This window comes from Nannospalax galili, unplaced genomic scaffold (assembly GCF_000622305.1).
Source record: "Nannospalax galili isolate Female #2095 unplaced genomic scaffold, S.galili_v1.0 scaffold17, whole genome shotgun sequence".
In the NCBI taxonomy this organism is placed as follows: domain Eukaryota; kingdom Metazoa; phylum Chordata; class Mammalia; order Rodentia; family Spalacidae; genus Nannospalax; species Nannospalax galili.
Genome location: NW_008342276.1, coordinates 3,346,335 through 3,364,839, shown reverse-complemented (window position 1 = coordinate 3,364,839; position 18,505 = coordinate 3,346,335). Strand labels below are relative to the sequence as shown.

At 40.4% G+C, this 18,505-nt stretch overlaps 1 protein-coding gene across 2 annotated transcripts in view; it reads left to right on the top strand.

Moving 5' to 3' along the window:
• Positions 1-15,049, top strand: part of Samd12 (sterile alpha motif domain containing 12) — a 434,786-nt gene extending 419,737 nt beyond the window's left edge. For both annotated transcript variants that reach the window (XM_029565861.1, XM_029565862.1), the window contains exon 6: positions 8,222-15,049. In XM_029565861.1, coding sequence (XP_029421721.1) covers positions 8,222-8,351 — 130 coding nt within the window. In that variant the 3' untranslated portion in view covers positions 8,352-15,049. The remainder of the gene's footprint in view (positions 1-8,221) is intronic.
• The last annotated feature ends 3,456 nt before the right edge of the window (positions 15,050-18,505 follow it).

Genomic DNA, 18,505 nt, shown 5'->3' with positions numbered 1-18,505 from the left:
AAAAAAAAAAGGGGGGGGCAGAGGAGAATAGATGGACCTGAGAGCAAAGCAAGAAAGAAGAAAGAAAAAACTGAACTTGCTCATGCACTTGACAAACAGACAGGGCCCCGTGCTCTGTGACTGAGTGAACTTGGGTATAAAAACAAAGAAAGAAACTAGAAAGCATTCCCTCAGAATGTACTCGGCCAGCTGGGCTGACACTGTGGAGATGGAGGGGAATTTCAATGGCCACTGGGATTAAACTTCAAGGTATATTCTCCTTTGATTCATTGCTGTTTGTGCCAGTGGACAGAGTTTTCTTCTGAAAGGTTCTGTGGGTTTTTAGAGTGGCTGTCAGAATGCAATGACTTGAAACATTTGCTTCTGTCCAGTCCAAAGGATGGAATCACAAGGGTTACCATAGATTAATTGGCTGTACAAATGAACTCCTGCTGAGAGCAGCTGGCCGGATGGTCTTTTCTTCCAGAAATGCATCATATCATATTTGTGTGGTACAAGGTGATCATCTACAGCTATCAGCTGGTGTCTAGTGCAAGATAGCTGTAACACAGAGGGAGGTTTGGCTGTTCTTCTAAGGACAGCATTCCTGAAGACCAAATATAATAGATAACCTAAATGATCATAGACTTTAGATATCTACATACTCTGACATCTCTAACCCAATTCTCATTAGAAAACAAGAGTGTGCACCTCCCCCCAATAAATTCTACCCATACCTGAATGAACTGATAACTTCATGCATTCTTTCCACTTTCATTTACTCCCTCCACAAACATGTCAAGAGCAGCTTTGATAGTACAGACATTCCAACCCCCCTCCCCAGTACTCAAAGAGAAGAGTAAGACACGCTCTTTGCCTGAAGGAACTTGAGTTCAGAGCAGCAATGCTTCAAGAGAGGTGCTTAGACTAGCAATATCACCATCCCTGCAACATTATTAGAAATCCAAGTGTGTGGGCCTACCCTAAAAGAAATGAATCTCAGTCTCCACATTTGGAGCTCAGACAAATGTCCTAAGCTCCCCAGAAGATTTCTAAACACTGTGAAGTACTAGTCTAGAAACAGACATAATCAAGTGATTATAATACAGAACGCTGTAAAGTCTAATACAATGTCATCATGTGGATTTAAAACCCCTCGTGCCCTGTACCCTCAAGGCAGTATAGAACACTTTAGCCAGCTTCAGAGGAATAAATTCACAACTAAACCTGCAGAAAGCACATGGTACTAGGACAGAATATGCTCATGTCCCTGGGGCTATGCACAGGTTAGATATCCTGTACAAGTCTAAAAGCTACCCCTGCCTGTCCCATTGTACAGCTCAACCTTGGATCACTGCATTGTATTATAGCCAAGATTCTTGGTGTTTTATTATATGAAAGAGCAAGGCAATAAATCACATTTCCCACAGTCTATACCACTTTTCTCTGTCTGAAGGACAAATAACTACTATTTAAATACTAGGAGAAAGACATAGGTATTTTCATGGCCTGTTGCCAAGCTGGCTTCATGAGAATACCTAGCCTCTTGTTATACATAGAGCTTTCCAGTCTTCCGCCCAGACTTTATAGATCAGTAGAGAGGGAGAGAGGCTAGGCAAAGCAAAAGTGTTAAGAAGTTACCTGAGGTGAATCTCATACAGGTAAGTTTAAAGACCCGTGGTGGAAATGTCAGTTTTTAAACCCTGGAATCTGGTGAATCAATTTAAGCTATGTGAATCAGAGATAATTTCTGAGGGGTTTGGTTCAGGTTTGTTTTTCCATAGCCAAACTTTTAAATTTGGGAGCTGGAGCAACAAAGTGCTTACTGTTCAAGCATGAGAACCAGAGCCCATGGATATGGTAGTGGCTCACATCTGTAATCTCAGCACTCACCTACAGCAAGATGGGAGGTACAAGAGAATCTCTGGAAGTTCACAGGCTGGCTAGTCTGTCACATGAAGTGGTGTACAACAAGAAACACTGTCTCAAATAAGGTGGAAAGTGAGGCCATCTCACATCCACTCACAGGCTGTGGCATGTGCATTCCCATACTCACGAGATAAAAACACACACATACACACTCAAGCACACACAAAGATAAAAAATAAAAGTTTTATTGACATATGGTCAAATCAGGAACCTAGCATTAGCATCTCCTTAAATGCGTAATGATTTCTAAACCTCACTCTATAGACTAACAGCTCTGCTCATGTTAGAAGAATAAATACACAGATCTACTGTCTTCTACCCTGCCCACCTCCTTGCCCTCCTGCCCAGAACCGAGGAAAACAGAAGACTCAGCTTGCAAACAACTCAATATTCCTTTCCGTGTCTCGGTATATGTAGATTAGGGACAGTTTTCTCAGCATGTGAATCCTTCAAAACTCCCCAGAGTCGATGAGAACTACATAGCCAGGAAACAAAAGCAGTCCTCCTCCTGCCATATCAGGGACGAGTTTAAATATTCTAATTTAAAAAGATGAAGCTTCGGGGAAAGAGGGTGAGAGATGAAGATCAAAGCCCTTCCGTCCCAGCTAAGAGTTTCCTACTGAACACTTCTGGAACAGATAGACACTGACACTTTTAGCCAAAGCCAGGCTTTTAGCATGACCTAAAAGCTACAGCCTTGTGTAGGTCATTTATAACTCAAAGACTGGCTTATCCTCTCTGGAGTGGAGGTAGGCTACCCACCTGCTTTGGTTGCTACAAAATAGACGTAACTTCTTAACATGGTGCTAGAGACATGGCAATTACTTGGTTAGTGATAGTGTTTACTATTATAATCATGTTGTCTCTAAGATCTGCATGGCAACAGAATAAGATAGATGGATATGTATGCATGTGTAGATGTATACATGCAATATGTATAAACACACATGTATGAGAGGTGGATTTATTATAAGGAACTTAATTATGAAAGCTGAAAAGTCTCGAGATCTGCAAGCCAGAGAACCAATAGTATCCTTCCACCCCAAATCTGTATCTAAAGGTAGAAGACCAATGTTCTGAGATAGACAGCTGAAAAAGTAACTTATCCCTTATTCAATCTATTGCCTATTTAAACCTGGAATGGACCGAATAAGACCTTCCCACATTAAGGAATGCCATCTGCTTTCCCCAACTCAAATATTCACCTCGAATATGCAAGTACTTCATAGACACACTAGAAGAATGGCTAACAACGTATCTGGGCACCCTGTGGCTCAATGAAGTTGACACACAAAACTAACCTTCACAGCGTCACGATTTCCACTTTTACTAGGACTTGTGAGAAGTTACAGGTTAGTTTATATGCATCATTGTTTTTATTGTTATCTTTCACTCAAGTTCTTCGCCATTCTGGCACCATCTTGTCTGAGTGTTTGACCTCTATCTTCACATAAAGAAGATAAAGCTGATTCCTTTTTCATATCCTCAGTGAAAAAATACCCACTTTGGTCTCTTGGGGGACAGGAGTGGCAGAAATGGAACCAGTATCAGCAGGAACACATGTGGCATCTCCTACCAGAAGCACTGGCAGAAGAACTGGGTTTTATTGCCACATAAATCATCCTTTGTCTTCCTTTTCTCTCATAACTTCCTGCACACATACTAATTAATTGGGCATACCTGTCTAAATCATCCAATCTTGATTCTTATAGTGGTATGCCTGTGAGGGTTCTAGAGTTAGAAGTGATTTAGTATTAGAGGTTTTGATTGCATTGAATATAAAATCAAATAAAATGAGAAAATAATGAATAGAAGAGGGGAGTAAGGTTTGAAATTAGCCTTATTTCCTGTGCATACAAAAGGCCCACTTGGGTTAGTTTTTATCCTGACCTATTTTGAGAGTGATATATTTGGCTCATAACCAAGAATAAAAAAAAATAAGCAAAAGCTTGTGCCTGCTAAGCCAGCCTTAGCATGTATAAAATTTTAAGCTGGAGCATTCATTGTTGGGGCCAGAAGGCTATCCTGTGCATTATAGGATGTTTAACAGTGTCCCTGACCTCAATTCACTAAATGCCAATAGTAACCCTCATGAGTGACAACCAGAAATGTCTTTAGACAGTACCATTTTTCCCCTAGGGGACAAAACTATGCTCATTTGAGAACAACTGAGCTACATATAAGAAAGATTACACCCTGTTAAAAGAGTAGTGAATCTCTTCTATGGCTAGGAGTTATGTTTAATTAGAATTTTTTTCACAACACAGCTATTTGATTTCTTCATATATTCCTATTGGGATTACAGAATTTCCTTTGAATAGTTACAAAAGTTTTGAAGTCTTATAGTGACAGCAGATCTGGATTCTAGTTCTCACCTCTGTGTAGTCTAACAGTGATAAATATGCCTGAACTCATTTTCAACATATCTTTACAGAGACCTCCAAAATGGCACTGAAGTTTCAGTGACTGGTTGCTCACTGGCTTAGTTGGCCCATGGTAGCTGCTCAATAATAGATCTGCTTATAGACTGTTATATTGGGCAACTGTGGATATCATTCCATTGCTTTCCTACCTGATATAAATTACCCAGCATCCAAAAATAATTCAGACCTACCTCAAAAAACCTCAAAGTTGAGTTCCATGAAAGACATGTTCTTTCACAAAGATATATATTCTTCTTTCTGAATAAAAGACACTAAACAGCCCTTTTAAGGGAACAAGTCTTATTTGCTCCCTTTAGCCCATGAGATGTAGAGTTGCCTAGCACAATCTCTTTTCTTCAAACATGCCAAGCCTTCAGTCTTGTTGCTGGGGTGAGAGAAGGTGAAGCTGAACACTTAAGTCCAAAATCTTCCCCTGAGCCCTCTGCCAGGCTGGCTGTTGCCTGCCAGGCCAGTCACTTCCTGCCTTTGAAGTGTTACAAACTCTCCTTATCATGCAACTGTCTGAATGCCTACACTAATCTGGAGGGGAGTAGAAACCAGAGTGCAGAGACTGTGGCCTTGGCAGGTGGGGAGAGGGTGCAAAGGCCTATTAGCTGGGCATTTTGTTTCTTTTCCCAGTCCTTGAATGTTGGCCTATTTGTATCTCTTGTGTCTCAAAGTAACATTGAAGAACTTGTGATAATAATAAAATAATAATAATTATTGCTTATCAGTTATCTATTAGTCACTAAACAAAGTCCAAAGTGCTTTTCCTATGAGTTCACTTCATCATTACAGAAACCCAGTGAGCTAGCGATCATATTTACTGTTTTAAAGATGAAGTAAATGGGGTTTAGAAGAATTCCTGCTTTTTACATCACATAGCAGCTGGTACGTGGTGAATCTTGGAAGTGAACCGAGATATGCCAGAGCCCATGCTCTTGATCACTGGGTCTTAAAGCTTTGCTACTCATCCCAGACTCTGGGACTAAATGATTGTCTCCAAGAAGGAAAACATAATTGCTGGATTAAACAGCCTAACATCATTTCTTTCTTAATTTCACAACTAAATGCTAAAAATTTAGTACATAGTGTTTTAGGAAGCCAAACATAAGACATAGCAGTACCTTCTTGAAGAGGATGGTTGGGGCATTCCATGGTGCATGTTTGTACATACATGTGTATAAGGGCCAGAAGCTACCAAGGCTGGGTGTCTGCCTCTATTGTTCTTCACGTTTTGTTTTTTGGGTTTGTTGTTGTTGTTGTTGTTGTTGTTGTCTTTTTGAGACAGGATCTCCTGTAACCTCAGCTGGCCTGGAACTCACTATGTAGACCAGGCTGTCCTCCATATTACAGATCCACCTGTGTCTGCTTCCCAAGTGCTAGTATTAAAGGTGTGCACCACCACACCTGGCTTCTTCACCTTATTTTTAAGGTAGGGGCTCACATTGAACCTGGAGCTTACCAATTTGGCTAGACTGGCCAGCCAGTGAGTTCTGGGGATCCTCCTGTCTCTGCCCTCCCAGCCCTGGGGTTTTAGATACACATCACACATAGGACTTTTACATGGGTATGGGGATCTGAACTCAGGTCTTTGTGTTTGTGTTTGCATGGCAAGTATTATCCACTGCATGGCAAGTATTATCCATCAGTCCTCAGCTCCCTCATGTAGTTTTTAAAACATTTTTATTTCTGATAACAAAAATCTCTAGTGAGGACTGATGAGATGGTTCAGCAGGTAACAGTGTTTGTTACCAAGCCTCATAACCTGAGTTCAATCTCTAGGTCTGAAGGAGAGAACTGCCTCCTGCAAGTTGTCCTCTGACCTCCAAAGGTGCACTATGGCATATACATATGCACATGATAAATAAACAACATAATAACAGTTTTAATCTCTAGTGATGACAGTAGAGCCCATCACTGGGCATATGTGATAGAAAGATTAAGGTTCAAAATTTACTTCAGCCAAGTACCTTGTACATACAGCTTGCGTAAGTATCAACCTTATGGTGTCCCAATCAAAAGGTTACAACATTGACTGTAAAAAGGCATCAAAGAGCAATGAAGAATGCCCTCATGCAGTGGAACTCCAAGTTGTCTGTCTATGGCCTCTACTTCTTTGTGTATCCATGTTGTAAACGAGCACCTCATTGTTCTTCCTTACTTAGTAGGGATCAATCCTTACCTGCCATTATTCCCTGTTTAATAGTTATTTTATTTAATTGGCTTTTGTCCAAGGTCATACATTTCCCAGATCTAGTTGTAGCAAAAGGTTCAAGGATAGTATGTTGTGTCGGTTTACTACAAGTCTATGCTGTGGTTCAGGGCTGTACTGCTTCCTTGAAGGCTGATCTGGGTTTCCACCACATTGGTGTCTAACTCCCTTTCAATGACACTAGAGTGTCATGTCTTAGTGAAACAATGAAGTATTTGTTTTCTAGGTCATATTACTGAATTAAAATAATCATAATACTTTAGTGAATCAATATTCAGAAGAGTGCACCATGGTGAGCCTAATTTTTGTTACTGTTTTGCAAAATATGTCAATAATAAAACTGCAGCACCATTTCTGTTTTCACTTACATTTCTTTTATGTATATGTGTTGCATATTATAGTATAACTGATTATCATGCTGCTGTATAACCATAACTAGTATTACTTTAATCGTTGGATAATCATTTGTCTTATTAATGTGCCATAATTTTCTTAAATTTTCAACATAGACTTGTCATTTTCAGTCTTTTTCTCTAATAGAAAAACTTCTAGGTTGCATATTTGTGTATATAGCTTCTTTTATTTTTACATTATTTCCTTAGGGTACTCTCCCAGGAATGGGATCACTAGATCAGGAGATATAAATTTTTAATAGTTTCTAAACAAATGAATGTTATTTTTCCAGTTTGCTATGCCACGAGCAACATATGAGCTTTCTGTTCACATTACAACTTTATCAGAAGTGTGTGTTGTGTTATTATTCGATATTTAATATACTTACAAGAGTATCTTTTCTTCTGCATTTTTCTTTGAAGTAACAACTTTTAATCAAGCATTTGTTTACAAAATGGGGATCTTCTCATGTTGTAAAGCCAAATAAACTTGGAAACCTAGGAAGATTTCTTTTACATCAAGAACTGTTGCTGTTGCCCAATAGTTTGTGTGTTGGGTAAAATATTGTTATACTCATGTAATAATTAATTATTGAGGTCCTGTGTGTAGAGCACATAGAAAATAATGGGAAAAGTAAACATTTAAAGTTGGGATAATGTATTTGCCCAACCCTTCCCAAAGTCCAGAGCAGGGCTACAATTCAATAGTTCAATCTCCAGTCGGCTTTTAATGACTTTCACTTTCCAGCCCCTAACTTGCTCAGCCAGTCTGACTTTTCACTGTGTAACCTCAGGAGCTCTTCGACATATTGTTTCTTGTATTTCCTTCTAGATTTTATTCTAAGATTCCTAGTGAATGAAACCATCTCTACACTCCACTCCACCCCACCCCCCCAAAAAAGCCTTGCACCGTTCCCAACCTGATATTCCTCCAGGTCACATACATGCGTGAACCCTTAAAACACATGAAACACTTTCCCACCCTGCATCCCTGTCTTAGGGCTGAATGCCAAGTCCAGAGATCCAGCTTTGCTCTTCCTTCCAGGCAGCTTGGCCTGACTCTTCATGTGGGTGTCTTCTGTGTTCTGCCAAATGGTGCAAGGATCCTCCATGAGTACAAGCTACTACAAATCCATCCTGAGTTGAGTAACCATCATCTTGGCTAGTGCTTTCTCTTTGGCCCCAGGGTGTTAGGGTTTGTTTAAATAAGATAATTGCTACATGTTGGTATGTGGGACATAAAGGAAGTAACTAACCAGGTTTTCCTCTTTTTCTTTTTGCAGCCTCAGTCGAGGGTTCTCCATAAACTCAGAAGTTGCTGTCCTGCCAGTGGGTATGAATATGGCCTGTTCCCCAGAGAGAGACTTACTCATGGCACTGCCAGAAGAGATCCTTGGAGCACTAATAGATTAACTGAGAAAACACCCATTCAGTCAAGATTATAGGCTTTGGGAAAAAAAATCTTAGTTTGCTGTGGATTTTCAAATGAGGTGCATAATATACAGTGCCAACTGGTTCCAAGTGGTCATTGGCAGACCATTAGCTGGAAAATTGCTTCCAGTTTTCATCACTGTGCATAACTCAAGTTCCCTTCGGGGGTTTGTCTGTGCCCTTCACTAGAAGTCCTGTTTTAGCATGGCAACTACTGGATTATTTTACGTGTGCAGATGGCATGATGTTTTAGAAAAAATTACAGCAGTTCTGTAATCTCAGTGGACGTGATCACAATATTATGCCCTGGTAGGAATGTAAACGTGTCTCGATTATGTTAGTTATGATGTCCGAAGGTATTCTGTCCAGCTCTAAAGCACTTTATATATGAGAACACTACACTGAGGTGACTTTAGCACGTCTGGTACATGTAGGAAAACAAGTGTATTATCTTTTCTTTATAAATCTTGTCTTTCTGGCTCAGACTGTCCAAGACAAACACCACTCCTAGTATATCCCCAGTTGTTCATGGTAGATTGGTGTAAATATGGCCACAGTACTGTTAGATTTCACCTCCTGACACTTTCCTGAATAACTGGATAACTTATAGCACCAAAGGAAGGTCAAAGCAGGCCTGGTGATTGGAATATTTGAGTTCCTGGTTCCTTGTACCCAGGCGCAACTTAACACATGCACATACAGGACTTCACACAGGATGCTTCTATTTGATTAATGTACATATTCTCTTGTTCTGTAGAGGAGTTCTTCCAAAAACAAAAGAGGATGGCCTTCTTTCTGTCAAAGACCGTTGTGGATTGACACCAAGGGCAGCAGAATGCAATCTTCCTTTGTGGTCTCACCTACCCTGGAAAACTTTCAAAGGTCAAGTTTATAACATTAAGTGACCCTACTCTGTGCCTAGAGTAGTAAAAGGGTTCACGCTCACACTAGGTTCCTTCCTCAGTATAGAGCCTACTCATCCTTCTTAATCCTTCCTAGAATTGTATCTATAATGACTTTTTTTTAATTCCATCTCACAGCAAAGCACAGTCCTGGGAAACCTATCTTACTCAATGATTGCTTATCTGAACACTAGAGAAGTGTTCGTTCATATTGACTGGACATTTGTGACACATTAACATCTTTTCCCTGGAGACAAAAAGTTGGCGGAATCAAAATCACAGCAAAGTGTGCTCCATGTGCCCACTAACTTAACCTGGAACTGACAGGCATTAGAGGCTTCTATTTAAAATAGATGTAACAACTTGTAGAACCCTTCTGGCACAAGCAAGCAAGGCATTTTGAAGAATCTCCAGACACTCATTGTCTGTATCCTCTTGGGGGGTCTCAGAAAGAAGAGAGAGACCTGAATGTGATTCATATACATCACTATAAGATGTCTCTCCACAGGATGAGTCCTCTCAAGATGTAGACTGGAGAAAGGGTTCCTGATAGGAACTCAGAGAAATTATAGTCATGTGATCTGACCTTTTGACAAATCAGTGCTAAACTATCAGGGCTATACCACATACGATAAATCTCTAAAAATCCAGAATTAGGATGCAGCACTTCTGTAAGTAATGGCCCCATCTAGCTCCATGGCTCATCCATTTGGCTTAGTTCCAACAGCAGGGTTTACAAGTCCCTTCATTCCCCCTTTCATTCATCAATCATCTGTTGGGGACTCCACCAACTCTGGTGTAGAAGGCAGACTCTTCCTGCTCTTATTTAAAACTATCTCTTGCTCTCAAATACTACCCACTCTTTACAATCAAAACTAAGTTCGGGTAGCATTTACCCACAACCACACCCATTATCATCCCCCCAACAGAGTAACAGGACTATGCTCATGGCAGATGGCAGGTGCATAGACAGCATCAGAGCACATCTTTATACCTTGTTAGACAGCCACCTAAGCTGACCAGAGCTTCCCAAAGCAGCTTTCGGTTGCTTTCCTTGATGTCCATCCCAGTTACCTGTATTTCCATCCTTTATATAGATATTGCCATTTATTACTGTACTGGGTTCTCCAAAGCGCCAATTCTATAACGACTCCAAATGATGCTGAATTGGTTCTGATGAATCCTGTGAGCTCCTGCCAGGTGCTAAACTAGTACAACTGCAAACCAACTGGTCTGGCCAGTGAGAGTCTGAGACGCCTGCTAACACCCTTGGAAAACTGGACATGCTTTATAGGACAGATGTACAGTAAATGACAGTGGCCTATCTTTACTTTGGCTTTTGCAAAATGATCTAAAAAAATTTTTTAAGTTTTCTATTTTTCTTGAGTCAAAGGGATGTAACGTTATCGAAAGATAATGGGTAAAGATGGAAATGGGTAAAAGCAAAAGGAAGATGATTAAAAAGCCCAATTGAAGATGGTGTCTCTAAATATGCCTTAATGCCTGGCATACCCCACATATTTATATATGAACCTCTACTATTTTCCAAACTGTTGACCTCTGTTTGAAGTCATTTTGGAGCACAGTTTGGTCTAGCAGGAAGGGAGCGTTGGGGAGGTAAAGGGTAAATGTTTTGATGTATAAAGTCTGTAAACTGTTGAGGCTTAACTTTTACTTAAACCTGTGTTGCACCTTTTATTAAAAGGCTGACACCCACACTTGTGCAGGAAATGCACTCTTGGGACTGAACTGAAATGAATAATTATCAGACTCTCCAGGGTGCCAAGGGGATTAGCTTGTTGCAGATCCAGAACTGAATTTAAATATGCAGAGCATCCATGGTTCTGCTAGGGTAAAAAGCAAATGACTTCAGTAGCTTGGGACTTGCCTAGGAGGATAGGGACCCTATCAACTTTCTTTATGGGGAATGGAGTATCTTCGAATCCCTGCACAGGCTCCGTGAAGTGTGTACCTGCAGATATGATTACTACCTCCAGAATATAGGTACACACATGGGCTTCTCTCCAGAGTCACTTTCCTGCAGCCCAAACAGAGGCTCAGAGCCTTTAGTGCTGAGGAAAACGTGCCATTTTAGCATGCAAGGGGGGAAAGGGAAGATCAACCTTGCCTGTGAATATAAAGCAAGGATAAGAACCTCTAAGGGACCTGGATCCGCCCCACACACTCCCAGGTACTTGCAAATGCTTTCTTTGTCTGCAAAGTCACATAATTGGTTTTGGATGGCAACAATAAAAGTCTCAAGGAAGTAAAGTTTTCAGGACCCTCCTGAGCACTTTCAGTTTTTACTTTATTTTATTTTTACCAAAACCTCCTCCTCCCCACGCCCTAGCAGCTTCATTCTTTGCTGCTTTGCCTCTGCATTCTTTAGAGTAATTTTGCTACTTGACAACTAGACTTAAAGCTGCCATAGACTTAAAAATCTAATCTTTAAAAGTGACACAAATTCTTTTATTTCTTAAAGGCTGTTTTTATTCACCTCTTCCACAGCCCCCTCTACCCCACTTTTGGCTTTGTTTTATGTGTGTGTGATTTTTTTTTTCCTTTTCTTTTCACATGGTGCTGTGGGTAGATTTCAAGTGTTCTATAAAGAACGCAAACAGAAGAATGTAGTCCTTACCTAATTGTTTCCCTACCCTTACTAATAATTCCTTCTCAGACTTGATCTTATTGGTGACAGCAGTATCACCCAGCTTTCATCTGCAGGAAGTCGCTGGTCAGGACTACTAATCATCTAAACAAAGCTGATGGGATCGGAGAGGAGGACCGGTCAGGAGACATTTCTCCTTAGGCACAGCTGAGGGCTCCTGTACCTCAATATCCTTAGAGCTGGGTCTAATCCTGGATTCAGAGAATAACCCTGTAAAATCTGGTTTTTTGATATATAGAATTCCTGACAGCTTCAAGGTAAGAGAAGGCTGTTTCTGTTCTGTTGTTCTGGTGACATTTGTGAACTGGAATACAAGTAACAGACTTCTGGAAGTTGTAGGAAGCTTGGGGAAAGAAAGGATAGCCAACTGTGCCTCATTTGGGAAGGTGAGTGCAGGGTCAGTATCAATACTGTCACCTTCTGTCCATCCACTGTAGTTCTAAAGGCAAGATCCCATATGAGGGAGTGGGAAGGGACAAGTACTTTTCTAAAATCTAAAATGTACCCCATCAAATCTACCAGTGGCAACTGTATAACAGAAGTACCACCAAGCATGGGCCAGTACTATTGGTCTGCTTGACTTCAAAATGACCAACAAATGATTTCCACAGAATAATGGAAGGTGGACATGCAAGGTCTTGTAAAACTAAGTTTCATTTGCCATATAAGGCTACTTAGGAACCGTGGCCGCCCTAAGCGTTCTTCTATCAGAACCCCCTCCTAATTATTTCAATCATTAAAAGGCACCAACAGCATACCCTGAACTTTATTTACAAGTCAGATAGGACTCACGCTGAATTGCATTTCAACTGACATAGTGACTAAATGTCATTGATGTGTTGGCATTCTTTCTGATCGTATAACATTTTCAAATTTTGAAGCTAATGGTTTGGGGAATAGGGTTGAATAATTTTGTTGTCGTTGTTGTTTTCCAAATCTCCAAAACTTATAACAGTCTTAGGAAGGATCGTAGAGTCAAGCCTCTCTACCTGAACTGTGGACTGTTGATGTAACAGCTCTGCTGGCATTCTCTCCAAGAAGTCTATTAAATTCATCCAACCTGGAGGTACTCACACCTAAAGTAATCACAACACTGAAAATTGCTGGCTGCCTGCTTCCTGTTCACAGCCTTTTAAAATTCAATCACTTGGATCAAAGGAAATAAAGAGTTGAATCACACAGTTTTTCCATAGGAGCACAGATATAGACATATCTATCAAATATAGACTTCCAGTTTTGATTGACTTGCAAGAACAACATACAATTCCGTTTTATGGTGCTGCACTTAATCACTGGCACCTCTTCTCAAGTTCTATAAAAATGCATTAAAACATTTTATGCTAAGACAAAATGCTATAACAAGAATTCTTATTATAGTAGGTCATTATTTCATTTAGGATAGAGAAACTAATTTTTGATGAAAAATTTGTCCCTAGATACCTCAAGTACTTAGATGTTACTCCTATTCCATTCCCAAACTCAGATGCTCTTCTGACATCTCAGAGGTGACCCCAGGTTTTAACACAGCACAGAAACCGTGAATAGACGTTTTAAGCTCTAGACAGACTCCATTTTCATGCATAAATGCAAAAATGGGGTTTGAAGCTTGAGCACAGTCGGGGTCCTTGGTTTGAAGATCACTAAATCAAATGCAATTAGCTGCACTTAATCCAACTGCACTGGGAGTTACCCACTGGACTCAGAAGCTTTGGGGCAGTTCTTATGTTTAGATCCCATACTGTGCAGTGAAAATCAGCATGTCTTTCTCCAAATATCAGCCACAGAGATAGTTATGTGTGTGCCAATTCTTCTGCCTATCAAAAAGGCCTCTGGTGAAGCTGGGGATATAATTCACTTGATAAAGTACTTGTCCAACACCATGTAAACCAAGTATGGTGGTGCACACCTATAATGCTGGCACTAGGGAGGTAGAGGTGGGAGTATCTAGAGTTCAAGGTCATTCTGGGCTGCATGAGATCCAATCTCAAAAAAATAAAAAGGCTCCTGATTATTAGTGGAAACCTTGAAGACCATGTTGGGTAGGTAGAACCTTGTTCATTCTCATTTATTTGGCTGTTTTTTTAATGCAGTGCTGGGGATTGAACCCAGGGCCTCTGGTGTACTAGCTGGGTCATACCACAACCCATCTTTTTCATGCTTGCCCTGCTCCTGCCTCACCAGCAACAGAAGCCATAGCTCTCCAGGGATGTTGACCCCACTGGGGCTTAGGAGGACTTCTGCTTGCTTCCACTCACACTGGGCAATGGTGGGGTTCTGCATAGCTTACCTACCACTGCCTTTTCTCTTCTACCAATAGGAAAGTTCCATCTAAGAGGGCCATTCTAGAGGAGACTGGAGTTTGGCTACTGAAAGAAGCTCACATTGTGGAGAGCTGAATAATACCAGGCCCTTGATTTTGCATTGTGAAAACTGGTCTGTAGAAAAGCCAAACCAGCACAAATGTTTTGAAACTAATTCCACTGAAACTCCTATCACTAAATCACACTACTGTAGTTCCAGTTAATCCAACTGTTTAATATCATTAGGCACTAAATTAAATAGCTTTACACAAAATTTTAGAAAAGATCAATATTGTAACAAAATTACAGATTAACAGTAAAAAGTGCCTGAGTAAAGAAACCATTGATCGCTTATGGTTTATATACTTCAGTTATTCTTGGACTTTGTAGAGATTGGCACTACTCTGATAAAGGGGAAGAAAGTGTTCTGAATTCAAGAATAGTGGGCTAATAGAAATTGCCAGTGTCTCTGGGCCTTTGCCTGTCTGGGATGTTCTCTGTCCCTCAGCAGGCAAGTTGTTTGGAGACTAAAAGGAGCTAATGGGGAAAGCTGTCCCACACCACCAATCTATGCCTAATTGTCATGATGAGCTGGGTAATAGGCTTTGTTTAATGACACATTTCCTCCTTTTTGGCATTCTCTTCAAAGTTGTTATGACCAAGCCTCCACTCTGAGATTAAAAGAGAGAAAGCGAAAAAGCAATAATCCCTGTTTTACATACAGAGAGGTGGGGGGCGAGACAGACAGAGACAGACATGGACACACATACATAATCTTTTCTGAGAAACAGGAAGAGATGGTCTCCAGAACATGTAATGAAGATATCCACTTATGTCTACCTCCCCAAAGTCCAGAGAACAGTGACCTATTCAGGGGTCAGTACAGGCAAAGACTGTCCATCCTCAGGTTGAAAAATACCACTGATCACATGAAGCTGGCAAGTTGAAGGCCCCAAGAAGTAGAGGACCATAGCAGACTTCCTTGATCAGGCGTTACTGCATTTTAGTATTTGTTCTAGGAAAGAATGAGGGAGAAAAACCATATGGTAAGAATTAAATAGAACAATGCTTTGTACAGAGTCTGAGGGGACTGGAGGTATAATTCAGTGATCGAGTACTTGCCTAGTATGTACAAGGACCTATATTCAATCCCCAGCATTGCAAAAATGATAAACCCAAAGCTCCCAAAATAACAGAATCAGAGAGGGGAAATTTGATTTTTTTAAAAAAACCTGACTCATTCTTTTACCAACATAACTAAAGGGCACATTTTATAACACAGAAGCCTATACAGATGGTAGAATTTTTTTCCTTTTTTAACTGAACTTTTGCAAATTTCATACAATATATTATAAACATATTTAGATCCCGTTCCCTATCTTTACCCCCCTTACTATTCCCTGCTCAGTTTCATGTACTCTATTTTATATATATAGTCAAATTTGTGTTTCCAAATGTCCTTTGCTGTGGGTTCATCCACTGGAGCCTGGTTAACCTAACAAGAGTCACACCCTTAAAAGACTCTCCCCTCCCAGCAGCCATCAGTTGCCAATAGCTCCTCAGGTAGGGTTGGGGTTTCTGATCCACTTCCCCACGTATGTGCTGGGATTTTGTCTGAATTGAACTTATGTGGGACTTGTCCATGCTGTCACCATTGCTGTGAGTTCATATAAGTAACTTCCCAGCTGTCTGGAAAATTTCCTTGTGGTCATCCAATAGATAGCATATGTTTTTATAGTTTCCTTAAATGAGTGGTTAAAGCAACAGTCAGAATTCTGTTGGTCTCCCAAGAGTGGTTAATTAAACAATATATTGCCTACAACTGTACTGCTTTTTTTTTTCTTTGTTTTGTTGCTTTGTTTTGGTTTGTTTTTTGGGTTTTTTTTTTTTTCACCCTAAAAAATGTACCAGGCCCAGACTTAGGAAGACACAATCAAGTTATGTGGTAAAAACAAGAGTGCCTTTTCTGTTGGATGTCCACTTTTGTTCCCTGGGTTCCAGGGCATGTTTAGAAACTTTTTTCCTCTAAACATAAGCATTATTGTGCACCACAATTTTGAGCCACTGATTTCTATATCTTGAGCAGCTACCAACTTGCCAATTCCCTTTGGGTCTCCTTTATATTTTCTTATAATATTTCTTTCTATTTTGGGTTTTCTTCAAGAAGAGCTGGGAAGGGGCATGATTCTTTTTAAATTGATAAGAATAAAACTGTACAAATTTCTGCCCATTTGTATCCATGAGCATGATCTCTAACAGGCTTGAAAATCTGCTTTATCATTTTGTATATTTGACTATTTTGTATTCAGTATTACTTGATTCCTTATATGCATGGCAATGTATTAAAATGTGGGATTTCTATTACCGTGTAAAAGTGTTTTGATTCTGATTTTCAACATATATCCTTGGCAAAGAAAAAAATTACATTAAACTTTTCATTTCTATTTCCTTCGGCTCATCAGCTTTGCAGAAGAAAAAGAAAAGTCAACCGCATTTCACTTTCCCTGTGTTAGCTAATGATGCAATTCATGGTGGAAAATTGTCCTCAATTATGCTGTGTTTCCTGGAGAAATAATATACCTGAGATAAATTGGTGGCCTCCCTCCAGCTCTCAGCACACAGAATTCCCCCAACACTGACTCCTAAAGGTTTGATTGGTCTTTCTGTTGAACTCTTCAGTGTTGGGCACAGCTGGACAGAAGTCATCATTCTCCTCATCTGTAGACATGATAACACAGCAAAGAAAGACAGGACCAAAGACCTTGGCCCACCAGTTTGCTCTTGTGCCCAGGCATCTTAAATGCTCACAGTGACGTGGAGGATGGCCTTTCCCAGCATGTTCTGTCAGCATTCCCTCAGGTGGTGTCCAAATATAGGTTGTCTGTCTTATCAATAGATACTGACTTTCAAATGACTTCTGCCCCAGAGGCCTGGCGTGAGAAGTCTGCACTCCCAGATACTCGTGTAACAGTGGTGTTACCTCAGCAAATATCTGGATACCCTCCACAGTCATTCAGGTGTACTAAAGATACTGCATTTCTTCTTAAAACATTTTCTGAAAAATAAGATACACCAAATATAAATGAGAGATCATTTACCTGCAATAAAGTACTATATTCACCCTTTCTATCTCAAGGAGGCATTTTAATGAACACTTACAGACACCAGGACTTTACTAACTGTGGATTACCTCAACCGGAGCTGAAGAAAGGCACCTTTTCCAGGACCAAAAATGTCCTCAAAATTCTGTACACAGAGGAGTCTCTGGGCCCAGCATTGTGGAGCACATCTTTAGCCCCAGCTCTCAGGAGGCAGAGGTGGATCTCTGTGAATTTGAGTCCCAGCCCATCCAGGGCTACACAGTGAGACCCTTTCTCAAAAAACTGAAAGCAAAAGAAGAAGAGGGAGGGAAGGAGGGATGGGGGAAGAAAGGAAGGAAGGAAGGAAGGAAGGAAGGAAGGAAGGAAGGAAGGAAGGAAGGAAGGAAGGAAGGGTGGGTCACTAGGGCTAGGGCTATAGAGATGACTCAGTGGTTAAGAGCATTGGCTGCCCTTGCAGAGGACCCAGGTTCAGCTTCCAGCACCCACATGGCAGCTAACAACTATCCATAACTCCAGTTCCAGGGCATCCAAACCCTCTTCTGGCCTCCACAGACACTGTATGCATGTGGTGGACTTACATACAGACAAAAAATTCATACACTTAAATAAAAATAAATTTTTAATTGTAAAATATATTCTTTTCTGTGTTTACTATAAAACTAGTGTTTGCTTTTGCTTTTGGAAAAGGAAACAAAGCCTCTGATATAGTAACCATAATGACCTCTGAGGTTAGTTCACTGAGCGGATCTATAAATCCTCAAAACTCTGCATACCTTCTAACTTTAAACACATTTTTCTCCCAGTTTCTCTGTGCACAGTTCAAAGACATGGGGAATGGGGCAGCCTTGTTAGGTGGCCTCTTATAAAGATATTGAAATCACAGTCCCCAAAACAAAACTACTCTCTTGACATTTCTGGGATCGTTTCTGAATGCTCCTCTTGCTGACTCTTTCTTGTGTGTTCTGCCTTTTCCTCCATTGGTCCTCCATCTTCAATTGGTCTCTCTCTTTTATGTTTTCCTGGACACATTTCTCTACTCTTCTTTCCTCTATATCATCTCTTCTTCTGTCCTGGTGGTGGTGTTTTTTCTTCCATCTCAATCTCTTTTTTTTCTTCCATCTTGATCCCTCTTTCAACCCGTTTCTTTTTCTTTTCTGTATGGAAC